This window comes from Saccopteryx leptura, chromosome 1 (genome assembly GCF_036850995.1).
Source record: "Saccopteryx leptura isolate mSacLep1 chromosome 1, mSacLep1_pri_phased_curated, whole genome shotgun sequence".
NCBI classification, from domain to species: domain Eukaryota; kingdom Metazoa; phylum Chordata; class Mammalia; order Chiroptera; family Emballonuridae; genus Saccopteryx; species Saccopteryx leptura.
Window position 1 is genome coordinate 392,119,390 of NC_089503.1, and position 21,059 is coordinate 392,140,448.

The 21,059-nt window shown below is 52.6% G+C and overlaps 1 protein-coding gene across 1 annotated transcript; it reads left to right on the forward strand.

Annotated features, from left to right (window-relative positions):
- The first annotated feature begins 1,799 nt into the window (after nucleotides 1-1,799).
- On the forward strand, nucleotides 1,800-20,441 carry LOC136390892 (RLA class II histocompatibility antigen, DP alpha-1 chain-like). Its single transcript, XM_066362047.1, is given in 7 exon segments — nucleotides 1,800-1,863; nucleotides 7,891-8,075; nucleotides 8,318-8,423; nucleotides 13,669-13,911; nucleotides 15,405-15,638; nucleotides 15,641-15,685; nucleotides 20,338-20,441. Coding segments are annotated over 7 exon segments (981 nt in total).
- Nucleotides 20,442-21,059: the final 618 nt, after the last annotated feature.

A 21,059-nucleotide genomic window follows, 5' to 3' on the forward strand; every position in this document is an offset into this window, starting at 1 on the left:
GGATTAGGGGATGTTAGGGAGGAGAGAGGGGAAAAGTCAAAGCAGTTGAGGAGAAGGACCCCACCCACCTCCAGGTCCAGGGCACAAGTTTGTGGGAGGGGAGACACCCCCATGGCAGGACTTCAGAGGGAGCCGTGTCCTCAGGGAGACCCAGGTCCCTGTCAGAGCTGCAGGTGCAGGAACACCCTGGGAGGACTGTGTGGATTTGGCTGATCATGGGCTGAGACCTCCGGGGGACACAGTGGGAAGGTTTCAGGAGCTGGGGAGGGGGTATGAGGGGAGACAGAGTAGGGGTGCACAGAGCCTGTGGAGATGAGCGTGCAGGATGTTTGGGGGACCAGGGGTGACTGAGACAGACAGGGAAAGGAGAGAACGAGGTGAGTCCTGGTGGATTCAGGGCAGATGGTGGTGAGTGTGAGAGAGGGAGGTGGGAGGGGCAGGGGTCTGGGGCTCTCACTTGGGCTCTGTCGGTGGGGATGAACATGGTTGGGGTGGTCATTCTTAGTTCCAGTGTGTGAACCCTTTATTGAACCCCTGATTGTGGGGTGGAGTGTTGGAGGAGAGAAGCGTCTTAGAGGATGTGCAAGAGTTCAAACTCTTCTCTTTCTTTCTTTCTTTCTTTTTTTGACAGAGGCAAAGAGAGGGACAGACAGGTAAAAAGAGAGATAAGAAGCATTAATTTTTCATTGCGGCACCTTAGTTGTTCATTGATTGCTTTCTCTTATGTGCCTTGACGGGGTGGGGGGGCTACAGCAGAGTGAGCGACCCCTTGCTCAAGCCAGCAACCTTGGGCTCGAACCAGCGGTCTTTGGCGCTCAAACCAGTGACCATGTGGTTCTGTTTATGACCCCACACTCAAGCCAGCGACCACACACTCAAGCTGGTGAGCCCATGCTGAAGCCGGATGAGCCTGTGCTCAAGCTGAGGATCACGGGCTTTGAACCTTGTTCCTCCACGTTCCTGTCCGATGCTCTATCCACTGCGCCACCGCCTGGTCAGGCGCTATGTATACTTTTTTATACTGGACGAAATTCTGCCAATGCCTCCCATATAGGCTGAGCCCAACAGGAAGCCTGAGGCAAGGTGACGATTCGGGTCAGCGCCAGGCAGCCTGGAGAAGGTGCCCAGGAACCTGCGGGGACACAGGAAGGCCCCTCCGCACCTCCGCCCCCTCCGCACAGCCCACCGAGGCTCCTTCCTGCTCTTCCGTAGACCACCGTCCCTAACAATCACCCCGTTGTTTCTCTCATGCAATGAAATAGTCTTCTGAAATGACTTCAAGTTAAAAGCCTTTTTATTCTACTGAATATCCCCCGACTTCCCTTTCAAGTTTCTTAATATGATTGATGTTTCCGCTCCAAATCTGTCTGCAGAAACTTATAAGGAGAGTATGTACGATTCTCTGCGCCCAGGGTCAAGGCTGAGGGAGCATTTGTCCGAGCTCAGCTGCGTGGTGTCTGATGGCCTTTTCTCCAAAGTGTTTCTTCTTGGAGGATGTAGCAACAGTGATCTAAGCCCCGCCTACTCCCCCAAACAGAAACTTCTGTTTGACTCCCCTGTGGACCGAGCCTCCCAGGTGCGCAGGGACCCAGCGAATCCTTCCTCTTCTGACCCGGGTTCTTTCCTTTCTTCCCCAGCAACAGTAGCGTCAACACAGGGGGCTTCTCTGATTGGCTGACTAGAGCAGCCCCCCCCCCCATCCTGGAATCTGCTTTCTTCCTCTGTTGTTTCTTGACCCCCGCTCCCAGCTGAGGCTTATTTGGTTAAAGCACCAGAGGGCAATGGTCCTCTGTGGAGGGATGGTCCTGGGACTCCACACCCTGATGACCCTCCTGGGCCCCCAGCCAGCTGGGGCCATCGAAGGTGAGTGCTGAGGCGACCAGGTGAGGAGGGGCGATTGAGTGTGTCAGCTTCCAGAGAGACGGCGCAGAGCAGGGCTTGTTCCTGCCCCCGTGGTTAACGGGCGACGTCCGTTCCCGGGGAGCCCCAGTCCCTCACCCGTCCCGTCCGTTCTGAACTAACATGCAGGTGCAGCTCCGTCCAGCCGGGCCGGTGCGTGGCTCGGGCTTTTTCAGGTTCCGGTGCCCCCAGTTCCTTCCCACACCTCCGTCCTCCCGCCTCCCAGCACCCCGGTTTCTCTACCACTTATCGGCTCGGAGAGGAGCCTGTTCAGGTCCGGTTCCACTGCAGTGAGCATCACCACGTCACTGGCCAGCTGTTTGTCGCTCTTTACCCTGCTCCAGACGGGACCCCTCCCGTGTGGGGTCCACAGCTGGTTGGTCTGTGTGTCCCTGACGTCGGGCTGGGCACACGGTAGTCCCTCAGTGACCGCTGAACAATTTCCTAGAGTTTCAAGGAATCTTACCAGACACAGAGAACAGACTGAGTGAAGGAGGGTGGGGGAGGGGAAGGGAGAGAAAGATGAAGGGATTAAGAAGTACTAACAGGTAGTTATAAAATAGTCACGAGGATGTAAAGTACAGCATAGGGAATACAGTCAATAATATCGCGATAACTGCGTGTGGTGTCAGTGGGTACTGGAAATATCAGGGGGAAAGTTTGTAAAGTGTATGATTGTCTAACCACTGGGATATACACCTGAAAGCAATACAAAATAATGTTGATGTTGTTGTTTTTTGTATTTATCTAAAGTGAGAAGTGGGGAGGCAGAGAGACAGACTCCCACATGTGCTGGACTGGGATTCACCTGGCATGCCCACCAGGGGACAATGCTCTGCCCATCTGGGACGTTGCTCTGCTGCTATTAGAGCCATTCCAGCACCTGAGGTAGAAGCCATGGAGCATCCTCAGTGCCTGGGCCAACTTTGCTCCAGTGGAGCCTTGGCTGCAGGAGGGGAAGAGAGAGACAGAGAGGAAGGAGAGGGGGAGAGGGGGAGAAGCAGATGGGCGCTTCTCCTGTGTGCCCTGGCCAAGAATCAACCGCGGGACTTCCACACTCCAGGTAGACACTCTACCGCTGAGCCAATCGGCCAGGGCCAAAATAATGTTGAATATAATAAGCAAAGAAATAAAAATCAAGCAGAGGTTGCAACATCCTAAAAGAAAAAATTGCCCTGGCCGGTTGGATCAATGGTAGAGCGTCAGCCTGGTGGTCATTCTTAGTTCCAGTGTGTGAACCCTTTATTGAACCCCTGCATCCCCAGGTCACACCGTGGGAGTCCTGGGTTTGATTCCCGGCCAGGGCACACAGGAGAGGCGCCCATCTGCTTCTCCACCCCTCCCCCTCTCCTTCCTCTCTGTCTCTCTCTTCCCCTCCTGCAGCCAAGGCTCCATTGGAGCAAAGTTGGCCCGGGCGCTGGGGATGGCTCCATGGCCTCTGCCTCAGGTGCTAGAGTGGCTCTGGTCGCAACAGAGCGACGCCCCGGATGGGCAGAGCATCGCCCCCTGGTGGGCGTGCCGGGTGGATCCCAGTCGGGCGCATGCGGGAGTCTGTCTGACTGCCTCCCCCGTTTCCAACTTCAGAAAAATACAAAAAAGAAAAAATAGGGTAAAAAATAAAGGAATATTATCAATGAAAAGCTCAGCTCTGATTTCTAGAAAACTCAACTTCAGCTCTGGGAGAGACACTCAGTCCTAATGCGCTGAGGTGAGAGCTGGGACAGGGACTCGAACCTCCTCCTCCTCCTCCGGAGCTCTCAGCAACCCCTCGGCTGCCTGTCCTAGCCCCTCGGTTTCCGTCACAATCTCATTTCTGCCAACACCCACCCATGCTGCCTCTGTGCCCAAACCCCACGTGTGCTTCTGTCCTTGGCCGTCTTCTCCCCCCCCCACCCCCACCCCCACCCCGCACCCCCTCATCTCACACACAGGACCGGCCAGCACAGGCAGAGCGGATGGTCACACCGCCGGGATGTAGCCTCGGGCATCCCCAGGAAGGATTAGGGCAGCCTCCCCTCTTCCCAGCCTGGTGTGCCGGCTGCACCTGTGTCCGTGCTGTCCAGGGTGCCGGCCATGTGCCCTGTCCTCTGTCCCTTTCCTCCACCCCCCACAATCCTTCCTCTCTCTAAGGACCAGCTCAGGTCAGATCAGGGCTTGTCCCCTGAGACCCAGGATGGGGCACAGGCTCAGGGACTCAGCCTAGCACGTGTCACGGATGAGACTGACTGCTGTGGCTGAGCTGCAAAACATGGCTGCCCTCAGAAAACACCCTTCTTTATTTACTGGACAAGGTGGGCCATTAGTAAATCAATCACATTTCCAAGACAACACAAGAAAACCACCAGGTGCAGAAAACCCCTCACCAATAGTGAACGCACACAACCTTGGTAACTTCCTTCCAGTCCTTCCGGGGGACGTGGCGGGCAGGACGAGCTCTGAATCACAGCCCTCTGCAAATCGGTCAGGCAGGTGAGGTGGGGGCTGGGCGGACTGTCAGCTGACAGCCAGCTCCCAGTACCTCTGTCCAAACTGCAAAATACCCTGCTGATTTTTCAGTCCCCAGCAATATAGTTCCCGTGAAAAGTTCTTCACTTTAGAGCAGGGGTCTCAAACTCAACTCAGCATGTGGGCCGCAGAGCAAGATCACAGCCGATCGGGGGCCGCACTAGGTCTACAAAAGGCAACTGTTACGCAACACTTTTCTCACTGCAGTTGAAAACAAAAAAAATCAGTACAACAAGCACAATCGTACATGCAGTTTACTCAGTGTCACAAAACGACCAGAAACTGTAGTTCGCATCACAACTGCTGTTGTTTGTTGTTTGTTTGTTTTTTTACAGAGACAAAGAGTCAGAAGGAGGGATAGACAGGGACAGACAGACAGGAATGGAGAGATGAGAAGCATCAATCATCAGTTTTTCATTGCACTTTGTGACACCTTAGTTGTTCATTGCTTGCTTTCTCATATGTGCCTTGACCGTGGGGCTACAGCTGACCGAGTAACCCCTTGCTTGAGCCAGCAATCTTGGATCCAAGCTTGTGAGCTTTGCTCAAACCAGATGAGCTCACGCTCAAGCTGGCGACCTCGGGGTCTCGAACCTGGGTCCTCTGCATCCCAGTCCGACGCTCTATCCACTGCGCCACCGCCTGATCAGGCCACAACTGCTGTTAACTAAGCTAATATCTAGCTAGGATGCTTGAGAAATGAAAAATACAAGTAGGCCCCTAGGCTTACTTAATTTTATCCAAAATATTTTGAACTTCGTGGATTAGTCTGCGGGCCACACAAAATTGTTCGGCGGGCCGCATGCGGCCTGCAGGCCGCGAGTTTGAGACCCCTGCTTTAGATGACAGCCAGCTAATAAATGCACTCTAATGTGATCATGGTCAGGGGAGACATTGTAGATCCCAGAACCATTAGGAGAACAGATAATGGGAGCCAGAGAGTCACATTATGCCCAAGTCTCATGCCCTGACATCGTTTGCTGTTGACAAAAGGGAGAAAAATATCTTTACAGAGGAGAGAGACCTGGTTGTCACCACCTCAACTTAGTGATCAGCTTGGGCTCATCAATAATGGGACAACAGGACAGTCACCCCATGCTTCCGGGGGAGATGGAGGAGAAGTCCACACATCACCTGTGACGTTATTGTCAGAGCCTCTCATCTGAATCTGATCAGGCCTGTGGGTCACAGTTCTAGTTCATACAGAATACCTGAGATCGAGGAGTAAGTCCAGTGAGACCATTAGAAACATCACACAGATTCAGAATGTGGGACATTGTATGAGAGAGTGGGCCTGGCCTCTTTCAAAGGGCAATGTAAGTCCTGACTGCTGGTGACTCAGTGGACAGAAACTCGACCAGGGAGACTGAGGTCTCAGGTTTGAAACACTGAGGTCACAGGCTTGAACGCGGGCTCATCTGGCTTGAGTGCGGGATCATCAACATGAACCATGGTCACTGGTTTGAAGCCCAAAGGTCACTGGCTTGAGCAAGGGGGTCACTGGCTTGGCTTGAGCCCCCTCCCCCCCCCGTTAAGGCACGTATGAGAAGCAGTCAGTGAACAACCAAGGTGCCACAACTACAAGTTGATGCTTCTCATCTCTCTCTCATGTGCAAAAATAAAAATAAAAAAATAAAAAGGCAGTGTAAGAAATGGTTTTGACCTGTGGTGGCACAGTGGATAAAGTGTCAACCTGGAAACACTGAGGTTGCCGGTTCAAAACCCTGGGCTTGCCTGGTCAAGGCACATATGGGAGTTGATGCTTCCTGCTCCTCCCCCCTTCTTTCTCTCTCTCTCTCTCTCTCTCTCTCTCTCTCTCCCCCTCTCTCCCTCCCCCTCCCTCCCTCCCTCCTCTCTATAATGAATAAATAAAATCTTTAGAAAATAAAAAAAACAAACAAAAACAAACTCACCCTTCTTAAAAAAAAAGTGCTAAAAAAAAAAAAAAAAGAAATGGTTTTGTGGGGAGAGGTTAAAAGAGACATAAGACACAGTACAATCCAATTAGTGGTGATTCCTGGCAGCATCTTCGGGAGAACACAGATATAAAGACAATATCTGAGCCAACCAGGAACATTTAAATATGGACTGGGAAGTGATACTAGGAATTTTTTCCCCAGTTTTGTTCAGTGTGGTTATGGTGCTCTGGTTATGTAGCAGGACATGGTTATGCTGAAGTATTAGAGATGAAGTGACGTGATGTGTGTGTTTTGAAACACGTTCAGATGCACAAACTCAGCTGAAACGAATAGGCAGGATCTTGACGGGGGCTGAATCGATGCTGCGGGTGTTCAGGTGTTCTTTGTATTTTCCCAGTTTTCCTGTATGTTGAGAATTTTCATTCTGTGCACGTGTGTGTGTGTGTCCAGCCTTATTCTTTGGCTCAGATTGGTGGAGTTAACCATATCTGGATTTTTTTAAGTTTCATAGCTGAATCCCTTTCTTGCTTATATCTAGAACAGGGGTCGGGAACTTGTGGCTCGCGAGCCAGATGTGGCTCTTTTGATGGCTGCATCTGGCTCCCAGACAAATCTTTAATAAAAAGATAATAACGTTAAAAATATAAAACATTCTCATGTATTACAATCCATTCGTTTCCTACCACTCATGTTCATGGTTGCGGGTGGCTGGAGCCAATCACAGCTGTCCTCTGGGACAACACCAAATTTTTATTGAATAATGCATAATGTACACGGGTTGTTGTATGGCTCTCATGGAATTACATTTTAAAATATGTGGCATTCATGGCTCTCTCAGCCAAAAAGTTTCCTGACCCCTGATCTAGAACAGGGGTCCCCAAACTTTTTACACAGGGGGCCAGTTCACTGTCCCTCAGACCGTTGGAGGGCCAGACTATAAAAAAAACTATGAACAAATCCCTATGCACACTGCACATATCTTATTTTAAAGTAAAAAAAAACAAATGAGAACAAATACAATATTTAAAATAACAAGTAAATTTAAATCAACAAACTGACCAGTATTTCAATGGGAACTATGCTCCTCTCACCGACCACCAATGAAAGAGGTGCCCCTTCCAGAACTGCGGTGGGGGCCGGATAAATGGCCTCAGGGGGCCGCATGTGGCCCGCGGGCCGTAGTTTGGGGACCCCTGATCTAGAACATAGCCCAAAAACTTGTGGTAGAGAAGGAAGAATATAAACTGAAGTCAGCCCCATCCTGTGTCACTGGGTCTAGGACCTTCCGCATCCTGTGAGAGTGTCCTCTTCTCTCACACAGGGACAGCCACGCCTGTGTGGGGGGCGTGCTGTGTGGGCTGACAGAGGTGAGCAGAAGTGCCCTCAAACCCCCTGGCGGCAGCAGGAGCTCAGCCAGCGCCAGTGTCCGTCCCGGCTTTCTCCCTCCCCCTCGGCTTCCCCGGCTCCGTGGAAACAAGGTCCCCGTGTTTGGTCTGCGCCGACTCTGAGTGAGCCCGCACCTCCGCTCCCACTCTCGGCTGCGCTCTGAACCAGCCTCCCCGCCCAGGTCCCCCCATCAGTCCTTCCCGCGCTCAGTCTCTCCTCCTGGACACAGCGCTGGTGGAGTCTCCGCGGGGCTCCGCGGGTCCGTGTGCGCCCAGCGCCAGGGACGGAAGAGCCGGACCCCGGGGCTCAGCTCGCGGGGCAGGAGACGGACTCAAGGACAGCAGACCGGGGGTCTGGGGCCCCGGGGTGGGATCAGGTCCAGAACAGGGTGCAGAAGTTTAAGGGAGTCTGAGCACAGGTTCCTGGCCGGTCTCAGCAGCAGGTCACTGACCAGACCCTGGGGGACTGGGGGCCACACAGGAGAGTCCCTTAGGGAAGGCAGTGGGCGCAGCCGGAAATCTGATACAGGAGCCCGAGCGGGGTTGGCAACGTTGTTCCTTCTCAAATCAAGAACCTAGAAGCACAGCCATGGTTCTCCCTCCCATCAGAGCGCCGAGGTTCACTCTGCACGAGGACTTCCGGCCTCTGTAACTATTGTATCACCTGCGAGGAACCTCTCAGCGCTCATTTCCCTGGGCTCACTGGGAGCGAAAAGCATACCAACAAGCCCGGAAAACCAGGAAAACTGCATGAGAGAGGAGGGGGGGGGGGGGAGAAGAGAGAGGGGAGAGAGGAAGAAGAAGAAAGATGAGGGACATTGTGAAACTGTCTCCTTTTTGCAGCATCTCAGGCTGAGTCGTGCAGACGGGGCGGGAGGCCGGGTCACCACCGTCTGCGGAGGAGCTCAGTGTCTCCACCACCTGCCTCCGCGGGGAAGGCGGTTCCCACGCATACGTGGCAGGTGCCGAAAGGAGAAAGTACTTATTGACTGACCCATTCACGGAGTTTCAGGAATTACCATAGCAACAGACTGAGGTCTGACAGTGGCCACTGAGAGAGGATTTCTTTAGAAACACTTTTTTTTTTTTCAAATGGGCATCTGACAAACATTCTTATCCCTGGAGAATCCATTTTCTCCTCCAGCCTCCTCAAATCAAACATTAGGTTTTCTTTTCTTTTTTTCTCTTTTTTTTTTTTTTTTTTTTTGAGAGAGAGAGAGAGAGAGGAACATTGACCTTCTTTTAGGAATCAAACCGGCAACCCCCACACTTGGGGATGACGCTCCAACCAACCAAGCTGTTCAGCCAGGGCTTGTTTTAGTTTATTGATTCATTTACAGAGAGACAGAGAAAGGAAGGGGGGAGGGGATGCACTCATGTGTTGGTCCACACAGTCGTGCACTCATTGGTTGCCTCTCAGTGTGCGCGCTCACCTGGGATCAAACCTGCAACCATGTCGTTCCTGGACCACGGTCTTAATCCACTGAGCTAACCGGCCAGGGCCAAATATCACCTTAACTGATAAGATTAGCAATAGCTTCATGTAGCAAACACACGTGAGAAATATTACGTTTCAACACAGACTTGGTATACAAGAACACACAAATACGTGAGATCTGCGAAGGATGATTGGTTCATCTCACTGGCACAGGAAGCTGTTCTCTTGGCCACCTTAGGCTGAGGGGACAGTCCTGGTCCTCGGGGAGGGAGGTCTGCTGGCCGGAGGGGTGGGGCCGGATGGGAGGAAGCTGGTGGTGGACCCCAGAGACAACACGACAGAGCATGAAAAAATGGACCCTGGAACCAATGATTCAGGCCAAGTTCATATACGTCTGTGAACTTCTGTTTTCTATTAGTGGGTGTCATAGCTCCTAATGACCAGGAATTAGATGTGATGAGAACCACGAGGTGACGTGTGTGAGGCGGCAGGCGTGGGGACCGGGCAGTGGTCACTGTCTGGGGTAGGCTAGCTCCACTGTCCCCTACACGGCCAGCGGGATGATGATGTCTCCCATTCATGGCACGCACGACCACTCGTCCCACTTTCCTGGGGTTTCCCCAGCTGTGTTGCTATAAGTCCCATGTCCTGGGAAGGGCCTCAGCTCTGGGAAAACCAGGAATGGTTAGTTACCTACATTTAGCACAGCTGATGACAGACCCTTCCAAACCTCAGCTCCTGGGCCTGCCAGCCCCCAGGGCAGGGCAGGGAAGCCGGCTGTCGGAATCTGTGCTGGGTTCCTGGGTGAACACAAGCGCCAGGAGGCGGTGTAATCATTGTTTGTGCGTGTATTTCAGCTGCTTCCCGGGTCGGGTCGCTGGGCGGGTTAAGGCTGTAAAGAACCAGACGCAGTCCTTGTCTCACTAGGGAGCTGGGGGACACAGGTGTGCACCAGGGGGCGACACTGAGCAGGAAGGAGGTGCTTCAGGGTGAACTGACGCTGGGAGTCCTCAGCCTGGCTGCCCACTGGGAGAGTCCCCCGAGGCCCATGAGCAGAACGGCAGCGTGATGGAGAAGCCACGCTGAGACGCAGGAGACGAGAGCGGCTGAGTGGAGAAGGCCCAGCGCAGTTAGCTCAGGGAGGTCTCTTGAAAGGTGAGTGTGCGTGTGTCTGTGTGTGTGTGAGTGTATGTGTGTGCGTGTGTGTGTCACAGGGGATGGACGGACTGTATAGGGGAGGTAACACGTTGTTCCTGGAGACTCTGTAGGATTTGCTGATGGGAGAACGAGGATATTCTGGGCAGAGAGGACAGCATGTGCCAAGGCCCTGTGGCGAGGGCACCATGGGAGAGTCTGTGAAGGTCCATCTTTAGCTCTAAGTTGAGCCCAGAGTTCAAGGTAGGGTGAGTGAGGGAGGTGACTTGCAGAGGTAACAAGGGCTCTACAGGGGTCTTGTAGACCCTGCACAGGACTCTAAACCTCAAGGGTAATGAGCAACACGATCAAAATTATTTTCTAAAGAGTCTCTCGGCCCCAGCTGGTTTGCTCAGTGGGAGAGTGTAGGAAAATGGCCGGGAATAGACTGTGGTCCTGAGACAAGTCTTTGGTGTGGACTTTGGAACGCCAAGTCCTGTGGGGGCAGAACGCTGTCCCTGCAAGCACTGATAAGATTGTTTAAGGAAACAGCTGATCCCTATGGTCTTTTCCTTACACGCCTGAAAGCTATTAGTTAATCATCCTTCTCTGCACCTGAACCCAGGCTCTGCTAATGTTGTTGATGAGTAAAGAGACCAATAAATACAGGCTGCAGAGTTGATGAGGCTGCAGAGATCTGGGCTCTCAGTCCTAGAAGCTGGGAGTCCCCTGGACCCATCTTTTCTCTATGTTGTGTCTTGTGTGTTTTTTCTTAAGTCCTGCAGCGGGCACCCCCTTGCCAAGCTGGCTGTGGCAGTAGAGCATCAGCCCAGCTTGTGGATGTCCCGGGTTCAATTCCTGGTCAGGGCACACAGGAGAAACACCCATCTGCTTCTCCACCCTTCCCCCTCTCCTTCCTCTGTCTCTCTCTTCCCCTCCTGCAACCAAGGCTCCATTGGAGCAAAGTTGGCCCCGGGCACTGAGGATGGCTCCATGGCCTCCACCTCAGGCACTATAATGGCTCTGGCCTCAATGGAGCAACACCCCAGATGGGCAGAGCATCGCCCCTGGTGGGCATGCCGGGTGGATCCCGGTCGGGCACATACGGGAGTCTGTCTGCCTCCTTGCTTCTCACTATAATAAGATGAAAAGAGTCTCCCTGGCAGCTGCAGTGTGGGGGTGGATGAACCAGACAGAAATGAGACTGTGGAGGGAAGGCGAGTGAGAAGCGATTGTGACAGCGCAGCCCGCTGGGGACCCGACGGGAGAGACAGGAGGGAGGAAGGCTAAGGGGCCCGACGGAGGAGCAATGAGGAGGGAGCGAGGGGCAGAGACCCGGCAGGTCACAGGCTCCGGCTCAGAGGACCCGGAGAAGGGCGGTACTTCAGTCACCCTGGCGCTGCCCCCACTGGTTTACCGTAGAGCCCTTACCGAGGGTCTCTGAGCCTCAGTTTCCTCATCTGTACAGGGTGACGACCATCTCCCTCGTCTGCGTCCGGCACATTCACGAGTTCTGTGTGAGTGCTTGTGACACAAACAGAGAAGTCGCAGAGGGACACGTTTGGGAGGACAGGTTCCTTCCTGGATGTGCGCTGGGTGCCAGGGGCCTGTGGGACGTTGTCCTTGGTAGCTGGAGACAGGCTGGGACTTTGGAGTGAGGTCTGGACGGACGGGTCGTCTGGATGCAGCTGTCCCCTCGGGAGGAGGGGGTGAGGTCGCCGGGAAACAGCGTGCAGATGAGGAGGAGAGGACAGAGAAGGTGTCCCAGGGGCCCGGGAGCGGGGACGATGCCTCAGGTCACAGGAGACGAAGCTCGTGTTCCCAGGTGGGTGGAGCACAGGGAGGCGAGAAGGCGAGGAAACAGCCCAGGGGTGGAGGGTGCGCGGACACGCCCGGAGATTCAGGAGGACGTCACGGTCACGCACATGTTCACCAGGTGGCAGCAAAGACCCCGGGGGGCGTCACACCGAGTGTCTCAGAGCTGCCTCTGCTCCCAGCCCTGCTGGAGTGTCCTGCGCACCTGCCCCTCGGCCGGGGGGCGCTCACTGGTCGCGGATGCTCAGACTTCCAGGATGATCCGTGTCTCTGCTTCCGTGTCGCCGCTCTCCATCCCAAACCCCTGTCCTCGCCTGCTGGGACGGAGGGGCCCCTGCTCTCTAAACTCCCCCTCTGCCCCTTCCTGACACCCCAGCCCCGTGGTTCTCCGCTGCCCACCCGCCACGGCTCCGGGACGCGATGGCGGTTCAGGGCCCGCCCCCGGGGCTCACGGGCTGCGCTGCCGCTTGGGGCGGGTTCCCTAACCTCTCTGTGCCTCGTGTCCTCCTCTGTTACATGGAGAGAAATGAGACCCACCCCACAGAGCGATGCTCAGGACGCAGTGAGTTTGCAATGTTGTGGGGTTTTGTCTGTTTGTTTTTCTAGGACAGTGTTCGGCAGAGTAAGTGCTCAGTAAATGCGAGCTCTTGTTCAAGTCTTTGGGATAAAACGTCCAGTCCTTATTGTGGTTTGTCCGACCTTCCGGCCTGCTCCGAGAGGTCACCCTTTCGTTCCTGCGGCTTCAACTCCGCCTGCGCTCGGGAGTCTCCCTTCCCTGTCCCTTCTGCTGACCAGGGTCACCCCGCCTCCTCCTGACACGGTCAGACCTACCCCCTCCTGAGAGCTGAACAGACCGGAGCAGATTGCAGATGGGCCATGTCGCGGATCCAAACCCTACCTCATAAGTTCATTTCTTTAATATTTATTTTATTGATTTTAGAGAGAGAAGGAGGGAGAGAGACAGAGAGAGAGAGAGAGAGGAACATCGGTCTGTTCCTGCAGGTGCCCTGACCGGGGATCAAATCAGCGACCTCTGGGCTTTGGGTTGACGCTGTAACCAACTGAGCTATCCAGCCAAGGCTTATAAATTCTTTACAGATCTTCACATACTTTGCTGCAAGATCACTGTAATTAAAAAACGTAATGAAACAAACCAAAAGGCAACACTGACGTTGCCTGACGTTGCCCCCCCCCCCCCCCCAGCACAGAAACACGGCAGCAGCTGTCTCTCCTGGGGCTGGAGACCAGCTACTGGGAATTCAGAAAGAGCTTGATCCAAGGTGACCCAGGAAAGGACAAGGAGCAAAGGTGTGATGTCACCGGAACCTCAGGTCAGTTCCCTCCTAGCAGTGAATGCTTAGGGTCCTCTGTACAAGAGAAGCCACTGACTTTTCAGGAAGTGAGTTCCCTATTGTTTTCCTCTCCTGTTCCTGTGTTTCATTCTGCCTTCCTCGTGTCCTGGGTCATCCCTTTGTGTCCCCAATAACCCTCCTTTGTCCCCTTGATTTCTGTGTTCCGTTAACTTCCCCTGCTTGTCCACCATCCTCACCCTCCCTCCCTGCACGTCACGCAGCGGACCACGTGACGACGTATGCCGAGTTCGTGCAGACGCGCAGTCCCTCCGGGGAGCACGTGTTCGAATTCGACGGGGACGAGCAGTTCCACGTGGACCTGGACAAGTAGACCGTCTGGCATCTGCCGGAGTTCATCCACGCCTTCGACTACGACGCGCGCAGGGGGATTGCGGACATCGTCATGGCGAGAAAGAACTTGGACACCCTGATCCAACGGTCCAACTGCACCAGGGCCACCAACGGTACCACCGGCCCTTGCTTGTTGCTCTACAGCTGAGCTGCGGGGTGGGGGTGAAGGTGAGGGGGAGAGCTTCTGTCTGCACGGAGAAGGGGGACCCAGATGCCCACCTGTGATGAGTCCCCCCGTGAATGGATAAGTATTGGGTCCACAAAGCAGAGCACTCAGGCCACCAGAAGAGGGTTTATTTTGTTTTGGTTTTTTTAATGCACTGAGAGGAGGGGAGGCAGACAGACTTTCACATGTGCCCGGAACCGGGATCCACCAGAAAGCCCACTAGGGGGTGACGCTCTGCTCATCTCCTGCATTGCTTCATTGCTCAGCAACTGAGCTCTCCTTAGTGCCTGAGGCGGAGGCCATGGAACCATCCTCAGTGCCCGGGGCCAACTAGCTCTAATCGAGCCATGGCTGCAGGAGATGGAGAGAGACAAAGAGAAGCGAGAGGGGAAGGGGTGGAGAAGCCGATGGACACTTCTCCTGTGTGCCCTGACTAGGAATGGAAACTGGGACATTGTTGGGCAGATAAAATATATTATGCTCACTTTGTTAAAGATGACAGTGCCCACATGGAAGCCCGTTGCCCAGGTGATATTAATGTGTGTTGGGGGCAGGCTGTGGGCAGGCAGGATCCTTGTAGCCTGGGGCTTGGTATTGGGACTAAGCCTTTCCCACCCTTTTTGATGTGGGGTGGTGCAATCCCATCATGTCTCAGATAAGTGACTTTGTATCAGATACTTCCTTGTTTGTATATTGTATTAAAGGTTTTGATTTCTACACTATACAATGGGGCAGACCGGGAGCTTGCTCTCTCTGGGTTCCTGAGATTAGCATTAGACAAGAGAGAGCAGAGAGAAGAGCAGAGAAAGGCCACATGGAGGAGGCCAGGAGAAGCAGCCAAGATGGCAGAGTGCTGAGGGAGAAGCTAGTTTGTGCAGAGTTTGTGCAGGGAGAAGGAAGGAGATGGGGAACATAGGTGAATAAGTCTGCTGAGCTAGAAACCTTTGATTCTAGGAAACTTGGATAAGTCAGTGGCTTTGTGAGCACTGAATGAGTGGGTTTTGGAGCCCAGTGTGTGTTTTTACTTGCCCGCCGGTTACTAGGTAGGATTAAAGACTATGGCCCACCAGCTCTTGGCTCCATTGTTTCATTACCGACTGTCCGAATCCAATGCGAACCTGCATGGGCCAGGCGTCTGTGATGGTGGCCGTGGCTACTGGCCACACAGACATCCACAGGTCAGGCTGACGGTCCACCACTGTGCCCACTGGCCAGCACCAGAATTTTCTTCTTATTTGAGAAAGAGGTGGGGCTGACGGAGCCAGGTCAGGAGCGGAGGATGCTGTGACTCTGACCTGGGAGCCAGGTGGGGAGGGAAAGGGCAGGCCTGAGAGAGGTGGCCCCTCACCTGGAGAATATCGGGCCTGAGGGACCTTTGGGATGCAGCAGAAGGCTGTAGACTCAGCAGGCCCTGAGAGAGTCCCCACTGTCCCCACTCAGAGCCCCCCGAGGTGACTGTGTTCCCCAAGGAGCCCGTGGAGCTGGGCCAGCCCAACACCCTCATCTGCCACGCGGACAAGTTCTTCCTGCCCGAGCTCAGGGTCACCTGGCTGCGCAATGGACAGCCGGTAACGGAAGGCAGGGCCGAGACCATCTTCCTGCCCAGCACGGAGTTCAGATTCCAGAGGTTTCACTCCCTGCCCTTCGTGCCCTCGGCAGATGACGTCTACAGCTGCGGGTGGAGCACTGGGGCCTGGACGGGCCGCTCCTGTGGCTCTGGGGTACGCAGCCCCCTGTGCCCCCACCCTGGCACCCTCTTTGTTTCCAGCCCCATCTCTCCTCGCCACCTGCTGTCCTTAGTCCTGTGGTCTATTGTCACTGTATCCAAACTTCACCTTCTCATGGATTCTAACTCTTCTCCTTTTTCTGAGAGAGAAGACGGGGGAGAGGGAGGGAGAGAGAAGCATCAACTTGTTGCTCCACTGAGTCGTGCACCCATTGATTGCTCCTCACACGTGTCTTGACCATGGATTGAACCAGTGACTCCAGGCTCGACCTGATGACATAGGGCTCTGTACTGGTGACCTCAGTGTTTCAGATTGATGCTCTGAGTGCCACCACAGCCCGGGCTGGTTTATAACTCTCAATGCCCCACACCTCAGTCCCACCTCCCAACTCGTATTAACTCCAGAGATGGGACCTCAAGCTATACCCACTGGAATTTTTGGGCCACTTCCCAGTAACACAGTAGGACTCTTATTAAGCAGAAGTAGTTTAATTATGAGAGAATTTTTTTGTTTTCCTGGAGTAATAGACTCGGATTATACAGGGGAATTTAAAGTAATGGCTCACACTCTAGGGAATATAGTCACTATCTCCCCAGACATGAAAATTGCTCAATTAATCCTTTTACCTCTTTTAAGATAAGGCCAAACCCTGCAAAAGGGACCCCGAGAGAATCGAGAATTTGGCTCCACTGATGCTGCCTATTGGATTCAAAAAGTAGGTCAGGAACGCCCTGAAATGGAACTAACATTATAAGGGCGTAAATTTAAAGGACTTTTAGATACTGGAGCTGATGTATCTGTTATTACTAAGCTACATTGGCCTCCTTCCTGGCCCACTCATGCAGCAGCCACAGAATTACAAGGTATAGGGCAGAGTAAATCCCCTCAGCAAAGCTCTAGTTTTTTACCATGGAAAGATAAAGAAGGTCATTCTGGATTCTTTTCAGCCTTATGTGCTCCCTGGATGGCCAGTTAATTTGTGGGGTAGAGATGCTTTGAAAAATATGGTGGCGTTGCTTGTCAGCCCTAATAGTTTAGTTGGCACTCAGATGCTTGATCGGGAATTTTTGCCCACTAAGGGACTAGGGAAAGAATAGCGGGGAATTCTCACCCCCATAGAAATGGCACCCAATACCAGAAGGTGTGGATTAGGATATCAAAATTTAGCATAGGGGCCTTGGTAGCTCCTGCTACCCCAATAATGCATTGTGCAGACCCAATTACTTGGAAGTCAGATGATCCTGTATGGGTAGACCAATGGCCCCTTTCTCAGGAGAAACTTAGGGCAGCTGCTTGATTGGTACAAGAGCAGCTACAGCTTGGGCACATTGAACCTTCTAATAGTCCATGGAATATGCCTATATTTGTCATTAAAAAGAAATCAGGAAACTGGAGGCTATTATAAGTTTTGAGAGAAATAAGAGTGGAAATTATGGGTCCTCTCCAGCTAGGACTCCCTTCTCCTACTGCCATTCCATAGAATTATTACCTTGTAATTACTGACTTGAAGGATTGCTTTTTCACTATTCCTTTAAGCCCTCATGATTGCAAACGTTTTGCATTCAGTGTTCCTTCACTTAATTTCCAGGCTCCCATGGAGCAATACCAGTGGAGAGTTTTGCCTCAAGGTATGGCTAACAGTCCTACCTCGTGCCAAAAATACATTGCTCAAGCTATCTCTCCAGTACGAAGAAAGCACCCTAAGGCATACATAATTCACTATATGGATGATATTCTTATTGCTCATTCAGATAAAGACACTGTGCTGACCATTTTGCAACAACTAGAATATTCTTTGAAAGAATCAGGACTTTATATAGCTCCTGAAAAGGTACAGCAATCTTTACCTTTCTCTTATCTATCAATAGGACAAATTGTTGAGGGACAACAAATTCGTCCACAAAAATTAGAAATCAGGACGGATCATTTGCAAACTTTAAATGATTTCCAGAAATTATTAGGAGGTATTAATTGGCTTAGACTTTTCTTGAAATTAACTACTGGAGAACTGAAGCCACTTTTTGATACTCTTAGAGGCTCAGCTGAACCAGCTTCTCCTCAGCTACTTACAGCTGCGGGACAACAAGCTTTACAGCTTGTAGAAAAAGCCTTGCAACAAGCACAACTAAAACGCATAAATCCTGAAGAATCAATTGCCTTACTAATTTGTCCCTCGAGTTGCACTCCAACGGGACTGTTGTGGCAAGATTCAGGTCCTACTGAATGGATTCATTTAGCTGTTACTCCTAAGAAAGATTTATCTCCGTATTTTGATCTTGTCACCTCCTTGATTATCAAGGGGTGTAGGCGACTTTTACAGCTTATGGGTTTTGAGCCTCAAATTATTGCTGTTCCTTTTTCTTTTTTTTATTCCTACTTTTTTTTTTTTTTTTTTTTTTTTACAGAGACAGAGAGAGTCAGAGAGAGGGATAGATAGGGACAGACAGAAGGAATGGAGAGAGATGAGAAGCATCAATCATCAGTTTTTTGTTGCAACACCTTAGTTGTTCATTGATTGCTTTCTCATATGTGTCTTGACCGCGGGCCTTCAGCAGACCGAGTAACCCCTTGCTTGAGCCAGTGACCTTGGGTCCAAGCTGGTGAGCCTTTCCTCAAACCAGATGAGCCCGTGTTCAAGCTGGCGACCCTGGGGTCTCGAACCTGGGTCCTCGGCATCCCAGTCCGACGCTCTATCCACTGTGCCACCACCCGGCCAGGCCTTAATTCTAACTTAGAGCTCTCTTTCTCCTTTTTGCCAACTTCTCTTACGAATTTACCTCTGCCACCCAGCATAGTGTATCCCAAGGTTCTCCTCACCACCCCACGGCTGTACAGCTCCAGAGAAAGGCCCCCTGGGTTCTCCTCTCCAGTTTAAAGAGAACGGAAGCTCTGTCTTCACACATACTGCAGATGGCTTTTCCAGTTACTTGAATCGTTATCAGCTAGAAGCAGCGGTCATTGGGACTTGGATGTGAGCTGCAAAGTATAGAAATGTGACAATTCCAGTGCCATGTAGACTTTTCCTGGACTCCTGCTCCTTGTGACAGCTCTCAATGGACTGAACTGGGGTTGGGTTGCATTTGCAGGGATGTGGAATGATGATGTGTCAGCATGGACTTGGTGAACATGTTAAGGACATTCAAAACAGCAAAGACTCTTATAGAGCCTGTTCTATTGGCTAAGAATTTGCTTAAAGGCTTTAATTCCTGTAATGTATTAGAATGTTTGGGTATCTGTTAGCACTGGCTATATTAATTTTGTGTTTATTCTGTATTTTTTCAGTCTGCCTCCAAATTAGAATCTGGGAAACTAGGAAATCAGATGAGTGAAAATCACAGCACACAAATTAAAAATAAAAGAGGATATGGCCTGACCTGTGGTGGCACAGTGGATCAAGCATCGACCTGGAACGCTGAGGTCACCAGTTCGAAATCCTGGACTTGCCTGGTCAAGGCACACACGACAAGCAATCAATGAACCACTAAAGTAAAGCAACCACGAGCTGACACTTCTCATTCCTCCCCCTTCTCTCTTCCTCCTCTCTCTGTAAAATCAATAAATAGAATCTTTAAAAATAAAAAAGGATATGTAATAGACTGCAAGCGGCAAAAAGCCATTGTAGATTCGAGGCTTAGCAAAAGGCTAAGTTCTCCCCCCTCCACCTCCATATTGGCTGTGATGCTGAGTATTTGCACCCACTCCACTTGCTTCCTTAAGTTGCTGGAAGCAATTTACATGCCCTTCCTCTGACTCTTTGTTTGTTCAGATGTTGGTTGATTTCACTTATGCCTGGTGGGGGGATTCCTGTTTATGCTTTGGGAGAGTTCCTGTTTTAGCCTCAGGTGTGTAACTTTGTATCAAGGACTTCCTTGATTTGCACATGGCTATATAATAAAGCAAACTGGGACTATGGGGCACTGGGATATTGCCATCAGCATTCAAGAGGCCTCCTGGTCCCATCCTTTTTCTTAATGAGTCTGTTTTCTTAATTCTGCACTGTTCTCTCTCAAGACCCAGAATTATGAGCTGTGCTGGTCTGCTCCCCCCGCCCCCCCAGGGGCACTGAAGGACTGTCACAATCCCTGTGGGGAGAGGTTAATCCAGAAAACCCTCTGGACACTCATCTGTCTTATATTCCAAGTCTCTCAGCACCTTCCCTGGGAAGGACAAAGGGCAGCATGACCCTCAAGCCCGGCAAATTTAGAGGCTCCATCCCTGGGTCCCTGGAAGCAGAGTGAGAACCACCAGGCGGCCCTCTGAGGGCCAAGGCAGGAGAGCAGGACAGGAAGGGCAGGCACCCGGCTCAGTGATAGCCCGTCCCCTGGCCCCCACCCCGGGGCTCTAACCGGCCCTCACCCTGAAACTCTCTCTAGCCTTCAGCCACCACGCGCCAGGGTGTGCCCGGTTCCTGGGACTCTCCCCTGTCTGCACCCCCCACCCCGTTCCTGCCTCTCCGGGGCCGGGGCTCCCCCAGCCGGACTCCCTCGGTGCCTCCGCGAACCCTGGGCTCCTCCACCATCAGACTCTCACTCCCAGCTCTGCCCCAACCTGCCAGGCCCCTCAGACCGTTCTCACAACACCCCCCACTCTATTTTCACTTCTGCCTCTCCCTCCTCCCCCTGGCCTGCCCCCTCCCACCTTCACAGGTCCTGCCTCCTCCTCGAGTCCTTTCCGCCCCGATCCTAACGCTGTCCCACCCCTGCCCTCTGAGGGGTCCCTGGGCTGCCCTGGGCCTCCTTCCACTCCCTGACTCAGGATTTTCCTTGAGAAGCCCCCGTGACGGAGAGAAGAGGGGGCCGGGGGAGAGGAGACCCCTGGTTCCGTGCCGAGGGACCTTGAGCAAGTTACTTTTTCTCTCGTCTGGTTGCCCCGCCCCCCAGCCAGGTGTGACCCCCATCGGCCCACAGCGCCTTCCAGCCTGGATTCACTTCTTGCTGCTTCGGAGCCCGGGCTTATCGGAGCTTCCACAGGGTTGAAGCCTCCCCCGTGACTCACAGCGTCCCCATCTCTCTGCACTAGAAACGAGGACCCTATTCCTCCCCGGCCGACGCCTCCCCGCCCCCGCTGCTGAGTGTTAGGGGCGGGGATATCGCACCTTGACGCGCTGTACTTCTTGTTGTGTGGCTTTCGGGGTAAGTGAGGTGAAGGGGAAAATACTTTAATAACTGTGAAGCAATTTAGACCAATCTGCTTTTATTTATGTCAGTATGAGAGTGAACCCTACATAGCATGAGACCCTCCCCTAAGAGGGGCACAGGTGAGAGGGGTTGGGGAGCTGGACAGGTCAGTCATTGGACTCAGAAGTGCCATAGTCCCTAGTGCTGTGACCTTGAACTGGTTAGTTTACCTCCCGGAAAGGAAGAGCATG